General features: G+C 37.9%; 1 protein-coding gene across 2 annotated transcripts; it reads right to left on the minus strand.

Annotated features, from left to right (window-relative positions):
* Positions 1-15,829, minus strand: LOC144634970 (uncharacterized). Of its 2 annotated transcripts, none has more exons than XM_078494016.1 (8): positions 15,592-15,829; positions 11,925-12,027; positions 10,710-11,008; positions 9,703-9,841; positions 7,149-7,442; positions 5,416-5,629; positions 2,429-2,778; positions 1-1,827 (listed from the first exon to the last, which is right to left on the minus strand). In XM_078494016.1, the coding sequence occupies exons 2-8, from the start codon at positions 11,986-11,988 to the stop codon at positions 1,586-1,588; spliced, it is 1,602 nt and encodes a 533-aa protein (XP_078350142.1). In that variant the 5' UTR covers positions 11,989-12,027; positions 15,592-15,829; the 3' UTR covers positions 1-1,585. The 2 variants fall into 2 exon arrangements, with proteins under 2 accessions (XP_078350142.1, XP_078350143.1); XM_078494017.1 differs by having other exon boundaries at positions 11,925-12,010; positions 15,579-15,829.
* Between the last annotated feature and the right edge of the window lie 1,866 nt (positions 15,830-17,695).

A 17,695-nucleotide genomic window follows, 5' to 3' on the forward strand; every position in this document is an offset into this window, starting at 1 on the left:
TCAGCCGTCACTGTTTATTTTAATAACAAAAGAAAAGATGATGTATATAAACATATTGGGTACTTCAGTCACATTTTTAACAGCATGCGTGTAAGACTAAGATGATGCCGTACTTGTTTCAGACTCCCAGAAATGGTAGCCATTAGCGATTGACAAACGAGAAGGAGCCACTCCGGACATTCATCAAGGAGGGGCTTGTTTCTACAAAAACTACATCATCAATAACAACAACAACTATTGCCACAAAGAAAGAATAAAAACCGTAATATAATCCAAAATTGCATAAAACCGCTTGATATGGCTCCCAAAAGGGAACGTATCGCAAAAGTAATCAAACTAAAATTACGTAGCATATTTTTTTTGGAAATCAAAGCTGCTCGCGAAACTTAGTTTTCGCGAATTTGAAAAATTTGTTTAACATTTAAGTCACTTTCTTCTTACGCGACCTTTTATCTAAAACTACACGAAGCATTTCGCAAAAACTTTCGTGTAAATATTTCCAGCAAAAAATGAACTTTCTCATTGAAATAAAAGAAACGAAAACAAAATCAGAGTATCATATAGTGGTATGTACTGATATTCAGTTACTTAACAAGTCCATAAAAATAAGGCTGTCTATCTCCTGTACTAGCTCTGAGCCAATCCGATTTACGATTAGGTTACATATTCTTTTACCCCCCACCCCACGGGGAGGGGGGCTCTCGTGTAAATATGACGGGAGTGCTAGTCGGAAATTTTTCAAGACATCCCTGAAAAGTACTATAAACTTCTTTGGTGGGCGTAGCTAAAATTTACTTCAATTGCAAAGGGAAACCAATTCTTATTCTTTACAATATCTTATACTATCCAATACTCTAGGTAACAACAGAATAACTGTAACGGCAGCCATTTTGATTAAACACCCACGAAAAAAATCCACGAATTTTACGGCAAATAACACTTCTGTCATTATCACATTGAAGCCCCACCCCTTTGGTTTTACAAACCATATTGCTGTTATCCCATTTACGTTAATCCAGGATTAAAAACTAATCAAGAATTCATTCGTTTTGTTAATTCGTTAGTTCTATCACTTATTTTAATTGTAGTTGAGTTAAATTAAGGTAAGTGCAAAACAAATTCAGTCATACAGTCAACTCTCTCTACAACGGACACCTTCGAGACCGGCTCCAAATGTCCGCCTTAGAGAGGTTTCCGTCTTGTAGGGGGTTCAGTTACGGTAAAATAACTGAAAAACGGCAGGGGCGGGGCCAAAACTAGGTGTCCGTCTTATGGAGGTGTCCGTCTTATAGAGGTGTCTGTTAAGAGAGAGTTGACTGTAATACAAATCGCTACAAATAGCTTACAAAAATTCTACTCGATGTAAATTTTAATCCTGTGTTACCTTAATCATGCTTTAAACAACCGGGCCACCTAATTAAATGCCCAGTTTTTCAAAACGTGGTTAGTCAAACAAATCATCTTTCAACCGAATTGAAAAATAACTATTTCTAACCCTGGTTAAGCTTGATCCTGGGCTGCATTTAAAAAAAATAAGATAAACACGTGTGCGTTATGGACTTACAGTTAATTGTCTTGTTTACCGCTAAGTCGGTTTTTCATTTGACTTTATACTCAAAGTTTTTATCTCAAGATCTTCAAAAGCCAAGTTATCCCTGGCGAGGTCAGCGGTGACGTCTTTCACTGCAGGCCCACGAGCATTTTTTGAGAGCCTTACCATCACCAGTAAACCAATTATTATTGCTATAGCAACCAAGGCACTGACACAAACAACGGCCACCAAGGTAGTTGGGAAGTTTTCGCTGTCTTTAATAGCTTCGGTTGGGCCTGAAAGGAGAAGTGGCACAGACTGTTCATTAGAATGAATGTTTCTTTCAGGGCTACGCTCCAAGGTCCAATCCCTTACACTTTCGTATACTCCCCCTTTTTAATCTCTCCCTTTTTACTAAAAGGGAACCCGATCCATATACGTACATGACATGACATAAACCTAAAACAGGAGGTCTTCTTGTTATTTTTTATGTAGTGCTTAATAAAGTGCGTCTGTTCGAAATATTTTAATTAGTCCTTTTTTACTACCTAAATGGCAGATTTCCCTACCCTTTCATAAACCTAAGCTTGTGAAATCCCTACCCTTTTATACACCTGTGGCCTGTAAAAGGTGCCACTTTTAGCCAGCCTCCCCCTTAGGCCATTATACACTCAACAGCTAGGTTTTCTCCATACCGCCTTCCCCACCCCTGACGCGAGTGTAACTATTAACGAGTGGTGAGGGGTGGGTGGAATGTACAGGATGTGCAAGGAATCAAAATCAATTTTTGTCTGAACCTAAATTTTGTTATTATGCATTGAACTGAATGAGTCTTGAATGGTAAATGTTACCACTTACCAGATCCACTACAAAAAAAACTAGCCAATAAAAAAATACCTTCTTCTTTTTCTGTTCCGTCTTCAGAGTTATCACCTCCATTGTTGCCTTCGTCATTGTCTATGATTGTATATGGGCCAAGAACTAAATGAGCTTCAGCAATGTCTTTCCTCGAGTAATCTCCCACAGTACGCCTCTTTCTGTTGCCGCCGCCGCCACAGGCATCGCACTGAGTATTGCAGACGGAGCCGGGATTGCTTATTAGGCAAACCACTGCATCGCAATGGAAATAAATCGGGTCCCCAGACGTTGAACCGGCAAAACGGAACACAGAGAGGGTAAACGTCTGGAAGTTGTCAGTTGTGGTGCAGTTATAATCAGAGATAAAATTCCCATCGTCAGTTTCGCATCTGGAAAAAAAAGTGAACAAAAATTCTAGTTTAGCACAGTGTTTAACTTGATAAATGACTTCCAAGAGTAACATTTTCTCAGCCCTGTAGCAGGTAAAAACAATGCTTGTGCAACCCGCATGTTTAAGCCAATCAGGAAAGACCTTTTTTCAACCAATCAGGACCAACATTCAATACCAATCACGACTTGGCTTGGGCACGTCTCCCCGCGCATGACGTGTTTGCTTCTATTGGTTTATTGATTTATTCACTTTGTTGGGACTGGCCAAATGACTGTTTAACGACATTCATTAGGTACTGCTCCATCCTCAGATGTAAAGCAAGCGGAGGGGGGGTTGATGGAACACCACAACCCCTCCCCCCCCCCCTCCCCTTGACCCTCCAAAAAAGAAACCAGGGTAATTATCGTCTTGATAAGGACAACTTAAAATCATTCTGAGTACGAAAATGATGGAAAAAAGGAATAATTATGTCAAAAGGCGAAATTTCATGCCGAATCGAAATGACGGTGTCAATAAAGTTGTCTGGTGGTGTCATTTAACACGCATAACAGCCAGATTCTGCAAAGACGCGTCATACCTACATGCATAAATACTATTGTCTGTAGATATGACATGCACGATGACAAAGTGTCATCTGGAATTAGCAGAGTGCTTTAAGCGGATATAAATTACGAAAACGTAAGCACTGTATAATAAATCAAAACGTCCGCGAGGGATGAATGAACAGCTACTGAACGTTTTAGCATTATAGTGTACGGCAAATCGCCTTTCAATATTTAGAATAAATCTCGAGCGGGTGGAACTTATCACCTCTACTAACGAAAATTAGTTAAAAGGTCTATTGTTATTAAAACTAATTTTAACCTTTGCAAAATCCAAATTTACGAGCGTTATATCCCTGGTTAACAAATTTAACCCTGCTCTTAAGAATTTTCTCCCATTTTTCTTTGTTCAACAAAATGCGATCAATCTTTTCTGTTAAAGTATTTTGAGTAAAGTATGTTAAGTTCGGCCGTGAAGCTGTAGTTTATAAACTAGTGGTAACCACAGGTTAAAAAGTGCGGGCCTTGACGCACATAGACAAGGTACTGGTAGGCAGTGCCGATAAATTAATAACTGAAATGATAAAATGGACAAAAGACAATTATTCTGAGTAACGCGTCACGCAAGGATTTTTGCGGTGCAGTGTGAATTGAGATGTGATTTTTCTCAGTCGGTAAACTCGCTATGTTGTTAGTGTTATAACGAATTTCTCGACAATAACCGTTGTTGGAATCATTCGCTTTCCCGTAATTTATCTGTGTCGATAAATAAATGATAAAATGGACAAAAGACAATTATTCCGAGTAACGGGAATGCATGTTTATAATTTTGCTTATTGCCGCGAACCGATCAAAATTATCTTTTGATTGTCGATTTGGGAATTGTAATCGAGCACGCAGTGTGAAATGATCGGGATGTGAATTTTTCTCAGTCGGTAAACTCGCTATGTTGTCAGTGTTATAACGAATTTCTCAGAACAGATTTTTCTCTTCCGGTGTTACGAAAACTGTCGTGATTGACACATTTTCGCATTCCGATCGTGCTTAGTGGAAGAACAAAAATTTTCAACTTCCGCTTCTCTATTCGGTTTATAAACGTGGCGCGCACGCGTAAAACGCAATCCGCTGGTCACTGTCAAGATTAGGGTTGCGGGCCTCTCTTGGGCCCGCAATAATTACATTTACTTTGTCACGAGCACATGGATCTACTGAACGAAACTTTTGATAGGCTTAATGTTTTTTCATCAATATATTAATTGGGTTTGCTGGCTAAACAGAAAATAGCATAGACACCGATTACAGCCGATGGAAAGAAACGTGACGAAGATGACTTAATTTAAGGCCTCAGGTTAGGACTTATCGTAGTCATCAAGAAAATATTACAGAAATAGTAAGGGCCTGTTTACATGATTCCGGAATGACTTTCATTCCGGAACGAGTTTCGTTCCGGAATGAAGTTCGTTCTGCATTCACATGACAGAGTCGACCGGTTCAACCAAAGGCATTTTCACGTGCACGGTTCATGTTTCGCGCGAGATCAAAACAACATGGCGCATGTTTCGCGCAAACATGTTTTTGTGCCTATTAATGGCCGTATCTGCGATTTTAACGAGTAATTTGACCATAGAGCTGCTTCTTTGGGCTAAACAGTAAATGCTATTACGTTTTTTCGCTTTGATTTCAAACTGTGGAGTCCGTATGCGGTTTCATGAGTTGCGATTTCATCTCGGAACGAAATTCGTTCTGTGTTTACATGATACCAGAATGAAATGTCATTCCAGAACGAAACTTTCATTCCGGAATGAAAACCGGAACGAACTCATTCCGGAATGACTGGACTTTCGTCTCGGTATCATGTAAACAGATACAGAGAAATGTATGGGGATGGAATGAACTCGTTCCGGAATGAAAGTCATTCCGGAATCATGTAAACAGGCCCTAAGAGCAAGTGATTGTTCTTTCGCATCATTTACCTTTCACTTTAAAGCATTTTTTTAACTTCAGTTATAGAACTATAAGCGTGCACTAGCGTGGCAAGGCCACTGTACAGTTGTTAAGAAAGTACTGACACAAATGTATATTGTATGTCTTACCCATCAGTAATGAAGGTGTAGTTATTAGCGTCATTCGCGTCGCTAGTTTTTGTTGCCCGGCAACTTGTCAAATGTAGTTCAGTGTTTGAGTCAGAGCTTTGCACGTCTACTTTAAAGTACAAATTTGTTCCCAGTGATATTGCGCTATTAGGAACAGGTGTTGTAAAAGTGTCATCAGTGAAGATGTTCATGGCAAACGAGAAGCTTCCACTGGCTGTTGAACATAATAAAACATATTCGGATGTGAGTTATTTGCGCTAACTTATGTATGTATCTTTCTTTCCTTGTTGTATATGATATGCGTTAAAGAATTTAGGCATTCAAGAAAATAGGTCCTTTTGAATTTCTCAATGTTAGTTGTCTGAGCGGAAGCTAGTGTCAGTACAAGTTCCCTCTATGAATACGCCAACAGGGAAGCATGGTTAAGTTTTATGCAAAACAACGAGTCGAAGAGTTGGCAATGCTGAAAACAACAGCAACAACAACAACATATTTAAGTAGTCCGATATTTCTACATCACAACGATTCCCTTCAGGCAATACAATTAAATAAAATACCAAAAAAAATTCCCTTCAGGCGAGTCCAAAAGAGGCGTACTGGGTATTATAATGCAAAGAAAAGTTAAATTTTGCTCAAGAAAAAGTCAACCGTGCTAAGTTTTAGCACCTTCCCTTCCCAGTCTAAGTGGCGGGGAGTGTTTGAGTTAATCCCTTTAGATTAGTAAAAGGATGCTCAGGAACTGAGCTACAATTAAGAAGTTCAACTTCACGTCGTTTGCATTTATCTTAGTGGGAGGCCTGGAGCAGCAGGTTATGTTGCAATCCAAAAATTAACCTAACGGCTTATCCTGTCTGCTTTTCCCTCCGTGTAAAGAGACTAGAAGAAGTGACCCCCCGTGGGGTGTAAATCACAATATCCCCCTTCCCCCGACTTGTTTTCAATTTTCCGACAAAAGTACAGCTGGGTAGAGAAAGACAATGTGCGCGAGACTAAAGTATCTTGCCCAACACCACAACACAAGGACATTATTGATGCGTTTAATCTCTTAATTAAGATTCCCAACTATACCATGCTAACCCTTGCTAACCCTAAGAACACTGTACTCCTTCTTCTGGGGGGAGGGGGAAGGGGGAATTAAAATAAACTCCAGGTACTCAGGGGAGGGGTGGAAGCTCATTCAAAGTTTTAGGGGGCGGGAATGATTGTGGGAGAGATCAAGTAACTCTGGCTTTTTTACGTACACTTTTGTAGATTTTCCAGTAGATATTTCATCAATTTTTTGACAAAAAAAATAAAAATAAAATATGTATGCGTGATTCGAAGCATTTGTACTGTCCGCAACTTTGAGCCATAAAATGTTTTTCCTGATCTCTTGAAAACTGATTAACACCTACTGTAAAAATACTCCAAAATCAAATTGAGGAAATAATTTGACATGTGATTTCACACAAACTATGCAATTTGCTGCATGCTTTGTCTCGATTACACCCATCACCCCTCATAGTGGTAAAGTCATCATTTCAACTGTATTAAATTGTGCCTTAAATCCCCTTTACCCCAGCCGTGGAAGGGTAAATGTTGACTTTTATCGTTCCAAATGGCCTGTAATGTCAGTCTCTCCCCCCCCCCCCCCCCCCACCTTCAGCCTTCAGCTCAAAACATTCCAGGCAAGCTGCTAATTTCGTTGCCTGATGACAAGGCTGGTTAAGCAGTTTAGTATAGTTATTACTCACCAGGGGTAAACTCTGTTGGCTGACGTATATACGAGCAAATGATATTAAACTCCTTACTGGTAGTGTTTTTTATTTCGTTGTGGTAAAAGGATTTCACTCCGTCTGTGGAGATAACGACTGTAGTGCCACATGTCCCCAGGGTAATGATGAAGTTAATAACCGAGTCATTACTAAAACTTGGACCGCAGGCATTGTCAAGCAGTTGTAGAGCATTTGGGTCCGTGAAGCCATCGTGAACTCCTCGATCGATTTGTACCGTCATATTGTTCTCATTGCACGTGACATCCACGCCCTCTGACAAAAAAAGAAACATACCATTTCATGTTACAAATTTTCGTCAAACCTTGAGTACAACGGTTACCAATTTTACAGCAAATAGAAAAACATATGCTGTGTTTCCATAGCAACAGCTGTGGAAAATATGGAGCCCAGTACTTTATTAACTGTCACGATTTAAACCAAATATTGTGTAGCGCCTACGCACAGACGTCAAATATTGTTCAAATGTCTCTTCGCTGTCCACTTCGTAACTCTCTGGGATCACACATTCTAGTTTCCCAGCCGACTAGGAATAAAACCCTGAGTTTACATAAATGGCGGCAATACAACCAAGGCTTACTAAAACCATTTACAAAGAGGGTTGGGGGTCACTTCCAGGAAATATTGAAAATTAAACCTTGTGCTCCCCAACCCCCTCCCCTTCCACATGAATGTTGTCTGAATTTCGGCACTGCCTTCAATCAGTTGAGCATCAACTTAAACAGAGAAAGGGTCTGTCAGAATCAAAGGTAACTTTTTCTTTTTTTAATAAAGCCACCTTTTTTAAGGAAACTGAATCCAATTATAAGGAGACAAAGAGTGTCCCAACAATATGTTTTGCAACTCCAAATGATAAAATTTCGGAACGAAACTATAGCTGAACTCTGCTTTATTTTTGAAAAAAGTTTTCCTATTACGCTTAAAAGTTTCACTTTGAAGTTTGAGAACCTCAACTCTCATGACAAGTGAAAGTAAAATTGTTCGAAATAATGCGTAAATTCACATTTTACAGGATAAGGGAGAAATAACTTTCAATTATGATAACAAAATGGAAAAAATATGGCTTTTAGTTCCCGCGCCACCATTTTAGATTTTATGACGGTGAAGTGGTTGCTCAATTGTTAAACACAAGCAATCCTCTGCTTCCAAACGATAGCGGCAACCATTTGACGTCATAAAATCCAAAATGGCGACACGCAGAAATTTAAAAGCGATAATCTTTTCCTTTTTTGTTACTATCGAATGTTAATTTTTTCATTGTCTCGTAAAATATGCAATTTAAACATAATTCCAAATAATTCAACATAAACTTGCTGTAAGAGTGGAGGTTTCCTTTAAACAAGAAGTTCCGTTATGAAAGGAATGGCACGTCCCATATTTCACACCTTTTTGTACAAAATGCAATTTTGTACTCTTGCATTCATGAGTCAAGCGTCCTGCAGACTAAACGCGCTACAAAATCTCATGAAACGAAAATATACCGTAACCAAAAGTAAGTTACAAATTGTTAATGTTTTAGCATGACATTGCTAAAACAATGTACCTTGTTTCCACATGTCTGAAGAGAAAGAAAACAGGCAAACTCGCGTTTTTCATGTCTTTATATCTAGTATTCAGCACGTGCAGTTGGTCTCTTCTTGTACCCATACTACCTTTCGGTCTTGTCTTTAACAGAAACTGCCCCTTATGTTTATCTTGACTTGATTTTAATATTTACTACTAATATTTTAATATTTACTCATTAACTTTTTTAATATATACTTATTTATTTTCACATTTATAATTTCTTTTTTTGTCCCCAATTAGCAGCAATGCTAAATACCCCAGACACGTTTAATAAAGGTTTTTTGTTGTTGTTGTTATTTCTTACCAATACTACCTTTCGGTCTTGTCTTTAAGATATGTTTGGACAAGAGCGTGTTTCACCACATTTCCAAACACCTCAAAGTTTGTCAAAAATACTCTGCTGCGCGTCATTTTTTCAAATTTCTTCTTTGTATTTAATTACTTCTTTTTTAATTCCTTAAGCCAGGTTTACACGGGTAATTTTTGTGACAAATATATTTGATCGTGTAGATGGCACAACAATTATTTGTCAACAGTTCAAAGTTTAGTGCGCCAGTAATGACTTTGGAAGAGAGAGATTAACTCAGAAATGCATACGCAAAATGCAATGCTGTCGCTATATTTGCCACATTTTATGTGACGAATGGTTGTCTACACGAACAATTTTTCGTATGTGACAACTTTTATTTGTCACATAAAAGATACAGGGGCACCCAACGAGAAAATTTTACTATACGTGTCGGCTAGCACCACAGCTTCTAAGCAAATATATTTGTCACATAGAAATTCACCAATTTTCTTCGTCTACACATGCAAATAAAAATTTTCACATAAAAATTGCCACATTAACATTGCTCGTGTTAACCGGCCTTTTACGGTTAGTATAAAGAGCTGAATTTATGCGGTTCTACTAGTCTCACAAATTAATGTGTTGATAATGAATTAATACCTGGTGTGCCATAGACCTCCACTCTTAAACATATTGAATCGTTAAATGGTTTAAACCGGATATGTCGTGCAGTTACGGGAGTTGGCAGTTCATGGAAGTCAGCAGCATCACCGTCATTGGGAGTTGCCGAGTTAAATTGCTGTGAACATATAAACACAAATTACAATTAATTAATAGTATAGATTCTTGTTCGAAAAGTTATCCAGTCAGTTAGGTGAACTATTATGTAAAAGAGACGGGGGTGAGGCTTTTGAGAGTGTTAAGTACTGAAGACCAACATTAATGTTCTTAACTTATCCCGGGCTTTATAAAAGTGTCTTTAATTTTAAGGGTCGCACGCAAAAAGATAAAATGATGCCGTCATCCTGTATCGGTGGTTTCGATCGATCTGACATGAAATATCTAAAGTTTATTTATAAGTGAACGCATTCGTTAAAGGGGACTTAATTAAAAAAGAAATTCCCGACGAGCATCCCCGCTCCTTTTAAATGGAATTCTCCCCACCCCCGGGAAGGATCTAAACAGTTAGGTGTTTCTGCTCGGGAGCAGTTGGGGGAGGGCGAAAGAGTAACAAAATATAAAAGAATAGTTGTCAACGCTAATCATATGACTGTGTTGTGAAGAATTAACTTTGAAGTTTGTGGATGAATGTCTAGAATGCTACCATTTTTATGTTCCTCCCTTTTGTGCAGGATGAAATTCCAGGGTGTCACTATTTAAATAAAACTATTGCAAAATACTTTGTAAAATCTATATGAAACCCTCAGTAGTGTTTGACAATCGACAAAAATAAAATATTTTGGGGAATATTTTCCTTTGATGTACACCATTGGGAGGGAAAAGGGGAAGAAGACTGCGTCTTAAACTTAGGATTTCAAGCGGAGTGGGTGTTCTCAAAAACATGAATATCTGATAAAGGTGAGTGTAAGCTCAGACTGAAGAAAGAGGGTGAAAGCGAAAAAAGAAAGAAAGTTGTAAATAACGAAGATTCGACTGTACGATATTACCGTAGTTGGAACGTAGTCAGTGAATGTCGGCGATGCATCATCTTGGGAAGTGCTGAGTGAAAAACTCGTAGTGAAACTGGCTCCAGGATCCCCTTGCGCTTCAACGCCGCAAATAACGTATTTTTGTCCCAGGTCTATCTGAAGATATGGAGTCGCGTCAGCGGCAGCTGGACACCACGCACTTGTTCCATGCAAACGACCTAATATAGCGTCTCCAGTGTTAGTACTAGCGGTCATTTGACCGTTAGGAATGACTTTCAATTCATCGCGAACTCCAACGTTGGTCTCGTTACATAAGCCTGTAAACAAGTTGAAACGCTTGTGAAATTAATACAAAAAAGGATAGTAATTAGGTAAAGTCTGCGTTTGAGCCTATTGGTCCATCAGGGCTGGCTTTCTCTCCGGTGTCTGCAGGATGAAACGATTAGGAGTATTTCTACTCATCTCTAGATGGGATGCTAGTTCATCGCAGGGTTACCCCCAGCAGTCAATTTCCCGGTACCCATGTACATACCTGGCCCAGATTGTTCAAAGGTTGGATAGCGCTATCCACCGGATAAATCATTATCAAGTGGATAGCACAGCTAGTTTTGTTACTATTTATCCTCTGGATGGGTTTATCCGATACATAGCACTATCCAATGAACAAATTGAGAGTGGAGGGTGGAGAGAGGCACTGTAAGAGTACAGTGTCTGCTCAAAAGAACACAACACAATGTTCAGGCCTGGAGAGCAAGCGAACCCGGATCCCTTGATCCGAAGTCCAGGCCACCTAATTGATTAAAAAAAACAAGCTATGCGCCAGAATGGTTTCAGTCGTTTGCCACATAAAAACATAAAATCCTTTAAATTAAGCAAAAACATCAGATATTGCAAATACATTTTTTGGTAGCTTTAGGTTGACCATGCAATATCTCTTCTTAAACTAATTAATGATTTATCAAGTTAAAACAAAGAAAATCATAACCGTGTAGGAGGTTTGGATTCCCGGTCTTAATTAGCATAGATTTTTACGATTTTATTTCTTTCGTCTACTAATTAGATTTTGTTTCGATTGAGAAGATATATCAAATACTCGAGACAGTGTTTCATTGACTACCCAAACACCTCAATTTTTGTCAAAAATACTCCGCTGCGCGTCGTATTTTCAACTATCTTCTCAGTGTTTGGATATCCGGATAAAACACTGTCGCTCGTGTTTGATATATTACTTACCAGCCGTTGATGTTATAAGCTGAAACATCGTTGCAAAAATTTGTATCCACGTAATCTTTATCATGATTGTCTGCGTGTTTGCTTGAGTGTACTTTAACACAGCCTAAAAGTTCAAAGAGATAAACAAAAAAAGCTGTCACAAAGAGGGTGAAGCCTCTTTCTTTTATGTAGTAACGCTCGCTTCCCGTCTTTCTGCCCCCCCCCCCCCCCCCCAAATTACACACAAAACCGACAACTGCGGGTTGCTTGTGAAGATTATGTTGGCTCATCAATGTTCCGTGGCTTGAGATCATATAACAGTCGCTCTAGTCTCGAATGGAAATAAAGCTAATTACGTAGTAACTAGTAGTAAGAAATAAAAACCATTTTTGCGTGGCATTCAACAACACTAAGAAAAACTTGCTTGGAGGTGGAAAAGGAAGGGATGCTGCAAAAACACTTTACAAATAGTTGAAACATGTTGATTCTTCAAAAATTTGTTTCAGCACCTAATTCATCACAAAAAGTTTCATTTAGTAGTTTTTTTAAAAACACTACTTAAAACTTAAAAGTTGTTAGCTATTAGCTTTTAAGGTGTCAGTTTATTAGGTTCCTTTGCTCTTCTTTTTACGTTGCCATGGTAACGAATTTGACGTCACTGAGACCTCAATTTGTTTATTGGTAAACTCCACACACTGAATGTGTACTAAACGTTAGTCCTAAAGATTATAGCTGTAGTTATAAAAACACTGCCAAAGATGTGAATTAAAGTCTACCATATTCAAAGCTGAATGAAGATACAAAAAACTGACTAAAATTATTCGGTGAAAGGTCAAGTCCATTAACGTGTTTTGTTTGAAAATAGTTCGTAAACATGCGTTGTTAACCATGTTTTCTTACACATGGTTTGCGCTTAACAATGGTCAAATTCCATGTCAGAAAATTATGTTATAGCTGAAGCTCGTGAAAACACAGTTGTCAAGCTCAAAAAGGAATGCGCAACGAGCTGCTTTTGAATGTTGCGAGCCATTCATCCCTAAAACGTGAACTGAAATGTTTCTTATAGTTGATCTAGAGTGGATATATTCTTTAAATCGCATATTTTGCGACAAATGTTTATTGTTAACAACAAATCATAGAAAGCTCTAGATCATTTCCGCATTGATTTTGCATTGGACAGCTTAATTCACCTAATGCGCCTTTCAATTTGTTAAAAGCTAAGTAATGTAGTCTAATTTTTGAAACATGGCGTCATTTCTCGATTTAAGTTTTCGTCTGGACTATGCGGAGTGTATCCGCAGAAAAGCCTTACTGAATTGAAAGGGCAAGAAACGTTTTGATTTGATCAGTCGATACCATGTAGTAAACACCACTCATTTCAGACACTATAAGAATGAATGAAAAAGAAAAATTAAAATTAGCGCATTAACTGATTATTCAAAAATAGTCTTGAAGAATGGCAGATTTTAGGCTTATTCCATAGCTTTGGCCCTAAAATCTTTAGCAGCTAATGCTTAATTACCCTAAGTAACAGCCGATTAAATCTGAAAAAAGTGAAATCCATGTTGCGCTATTTTAAACACAAAAGAGCAGATTTTTTTTTCAGTTTTTTTTTTCAGCTTTCTCGCATGCCGACACGAACTGCCAATGATACAGTCCTTTAGATTTTAGTACTAGAACGACTGCATGACTTCGGGTGCGAGTTTTCCAGTAGTAGAAGAGTGCGCGTCTATAACTGTTATTTTAGAGGAAAAACGCAGGTTTTGTCCTTATCATACTGAATCGTTTCAAGCGAAAACAGGTTGTGGAACTGAATGTTGTGGAAACTCATAGTTTTTCAACACAAAATGACTCATCTTTTCTCAGGGTAAATGAAAGCTTTCTGTAATATGTCCTTCTCGGTATTTCGCCAATAACTTGCGGTCAAATCGGGAACTCGTACATACTTCAGTTGCAATGCAGCTAACGTTCAGCTTAATAGTTTAAAACTAGCTGGCTGCAAGAACTGAGAATGGCTAATCTCAACAAATTATTCACTGCTAGATCTCACAATCGGGACAATATAGATCCTTTCTGAATAATTGGGCTTATTATTTTCACAAACAGCTACAAGCAAAATTATATACTCCTGACCCATGGAAAATATACAACAACATAATCCAAGTGTTGATTTAAGTATTAAAAACATGTTTAAAATGTCAACCGGTATACGGAGCAGGTTTATCGATTTAAATTATTTAAAGAATAAAGATTTCTTTTAAAAAACAAACAGTCATAATTTGCAATAACCTTGTATATCATTTTCTCTCTAGCTAATAGAGAAAGTCTAAATTCAAATATTTTTTAAGTAACTAAATGCTACGTGTATGGAAATTGGTAAAGGCGTTTTAATAAATGTTTCCCGACTTATGTTACGCTTTATTTCATTATTTTTCTACCCTGTTTGTCAGCGGAATAAAAGAACGGTTGTATCTCGCTAAAATGATAATCAAACATGCTCTTTAAGATATTATGCGTATGTATTTTTAAAAAGTACACACTTTGAATTAACTGTTAAAACTAGCACTAAACTATCTAAACTTTTTAAGTGTCCCACATAAGATTTTATTGACATAATGTGCGTTTCCTAATAAACAAATTCCTTGTACATCGATTGAAGATTGGTTTGTACGTTCACCTCTCCACATGCAAATTTGTCGAGAAACACATCATTCGCTTTGCTTGCTTTAGATCGTCTTTTTCATCTTTTGCTCTTTCCATGCAGACTTGTTTGATCACTAACTACATTCTTTACTTTGTTTCGGGAGTTTTAAATGTATTTATTAGAAGTTTTGATACGATTTCAGGATATTTCCGCCAGAGAAATTAAATATTCAAGCGATTGTGCAAGCTATTTTGCAAATTGTAAAACATTAGGCCGATATTCGTTCCGCGTGGATGACCTGTTCCCACTAGCTTGACTTCTCAAACATTCAATACAACCAGATCCTTAATAAAATCGTGATATTCGAAGTTAAACTTTCTTATCAAATAAACAACATATTAAAACGCGTTTAAAACAAATCATTTGCGATCCAAATAGTGAACAGATTAGCGCAAAAATTCCAAGTTTGAAAATGGTTCATTGCATCTCAAGGGTTTAAAATGCGCTGGAACGCAGCAAAGTTAAAACAACTAGATATTTGGTAGATTTCAAATACAAATATGTCTTTAGAGATCAACTGATGAAAAGTAATGATTTGGGCGAAACCATTGATCGATTTCAGTCACAGACACATATGTTGATATGTGAAAGTTTGGATCGAAGTTATTGTAAGCATGCTTCGTTTAGATTTGCATACCAAAGTTTAATTTGAGGTGTCTCAAAGTTAAAGTGAGAAATCACGCGACAACAATGTTTGCGCCGTTTGTTGATGGAATTCAAACAAACACTATCAGATCTTTCGGTTCATATGAAGGGTTACTTGTAATAATAATTTCGACCTCGAAAGGATCGAAACTTCCGCAAGATCGTAAGGAGTGGCGATTTCGGTTAAACAGGACAAGTCTTGCTTAACAAAACATTGATCTGTTAGATCCCGAAATCCGGCCTCATTCTCGCAATAGTGGAGGAGTAAGCGCTAATATTTACGTTACTGTTTACACAGATCTACGAAAATGTAAAGTCAAAAGTAGCAACTTTACCTACCTTTCCATTCAATTCTCGGCTCAAAAAGCATCAATGCATATCACACCAAAACTTCAACCGCAGAGAAAGCAAACGGCAAATTCAATTCTCAATTGTGATCTTCAAAGCTATTCACGTGCAATTTGCGTCTATAGTTGATTTTAATTTGCCTTTGGTAAACTATCTGTGGACTTTTGACGTACAACGCTGAAATCTCGAAAATTCTCTCAGTGCTTTTTATATGACAACCAAAACTATTTTTGCCCCAAGGGCTCTAAACCGCTGAGCCGATTGACGTTGGTTTCAATTGTTGTCCAATAATAATAAGCAGCAGCACTTTTTAATCCATAGCTTTTGCTCACAGTATAAGATAATTGTCTTTTTATTGACTTAACGTTAAGTAAGTGAATTCAAACTCTTTTCAAGAATCGCCAAAAAGAAGTTGCAAAGCTTATTCGAAATCTTTGTTCTTGTCGCTAAAACATTTTTAATAAGCTGAAACGGATGAAATGGAACAGTGGGGTGTTTTGTAATTGTCGGTTTATATCACAACAAATAAAACTGGTAGCAACAGATTCGCTCCCTTGCCCTTGAATGTAGGTCCGTTTGGCGTACAAAGAAAAAAAAACAAGATATTTTGTGATAGAAAAGCTATTCAATTGTTGGAGCGGCTAACAACGCACGTTTGTTAGTTCTCGAGTGAACTGCATAAAAGGTGAAGTACTTGTGAATCTTCCGTCCTATAAAGGGCCATTATCGCTTGCTATCTTGTCTGAACCCTCGCGCAAACTTCTTCTTTCGATGTCATTTTTCGATTTTCTGAAATGATATAACAGATAAAGTAATTGTTTACTGTGAAAGCTTTGTTTAGCCACCTCCCTTATTTTCAAACCCTGCAGTCTTAAATATCAGCAAAGACAGGGCCACCCAACCAATGATTTCTGTAGGCCCCCCTCTACAGCTTCGATTTTATATTTAGCCCCTTTTATAAAGCACCCCCCCCCCTCCCCCTCTCAGGATTAGGCATGAATAGATTGTGCTAGTAAATTCAGGAAAAGTTGCTTCACAATATACCGAAAAGTTGCTCTAAAGTTGCTCAAATATCAAAAAGTTGCCACCAAAATTTAGAAAAGTTGCTTGCTCGTTGACGTGAATTTTGCGTTTTCTAGAAATTGAAGCGCTTGCAGGTTTACTAAGAGTTGCCTTAGCGTCTATGGCAACCTCAATGGGGTCAATGTTTGAGTAACTTGCATTTTCCTCGTCTGAAATTCCATCTGATTGCGATACCATAAGTGACTCGCACTTTAGCAAATACCAAGACGGCCGGCGGCAGGCTCTATGTTGCAGCGAATAACCGCTGGATTTAAGCACCCGTTAGATAGATAGCCGCTGTCCAGATTTCGTAGGCGTTAAGCAAGTGTCATTTTATTGTCATTTTATTGCATATCCTTAGTTTGAATAAAATCAGTTTTGATAAAACCAGTTTTAAAAAAATCCTTCGAAATGAAACGACCTTTTATGGTTTGGATCGGTTTTAAATCAATTTGTTGCGCAAAAGTTGCCAAGGAAGGCAAAAGTTGCCCAAGGTTGCTGGTAATACAAAAAGTTGCTCAAAACGCTAAAAGTTGCTCAAAACGCTAAAAGTTGCTCAAAAGTTGCCGAGCACAATCTATTTATGCCTACTCAGGATAGTAGAGCAAGAGCATTTATTAAGAGGAAATCGAAATGTTTTTAAGTAACTTCGTTTTTAGCGTTGACCCTTTTTACCTTGTTACTTTTTGTAGAGATACGTTATTAACTAGAACTTGTTCTCTTTATTGTATTCGCGAGCTGATTTAGAAATTGAAATAAGATCCCTCCTTTCTCTTCCATAAGACCCCCTCTAAAGACCTTGAAAAGTAATTAATTTTGCACCCGGAGGCTTTTATGGTATGTCGTTTTTGTCAACTGAAAGCTACAAGCTTAGTTTTAGCAAGAAACGTACGGAAAAGAAAGAAAAAACAGTTCTTCGAACCCTGCTAGCCAACTATTGTTAGACATTTATATTTTTTAACGTTCAGACATTGCTTGCATACATACAGACTCTAACCCGGGGGAAAACTGCCAGCAAGCTAAACGTTTCTGT

The sequence above is a fragment of the Oculina patagonica genome, chromosome 13 (genome assembly GCF_052425735.1).
Source record: "Oculina patagonica isolate OP01 chromosome 13, crgOcupat, whole genome shotgun sequence".
Taxonomy (NCBI): Eukaryota; Metazoa; Cnidaria; class Anthozoa; order Scleractinia; family Oculinidae; genus Oculina; species Oculina patagonica.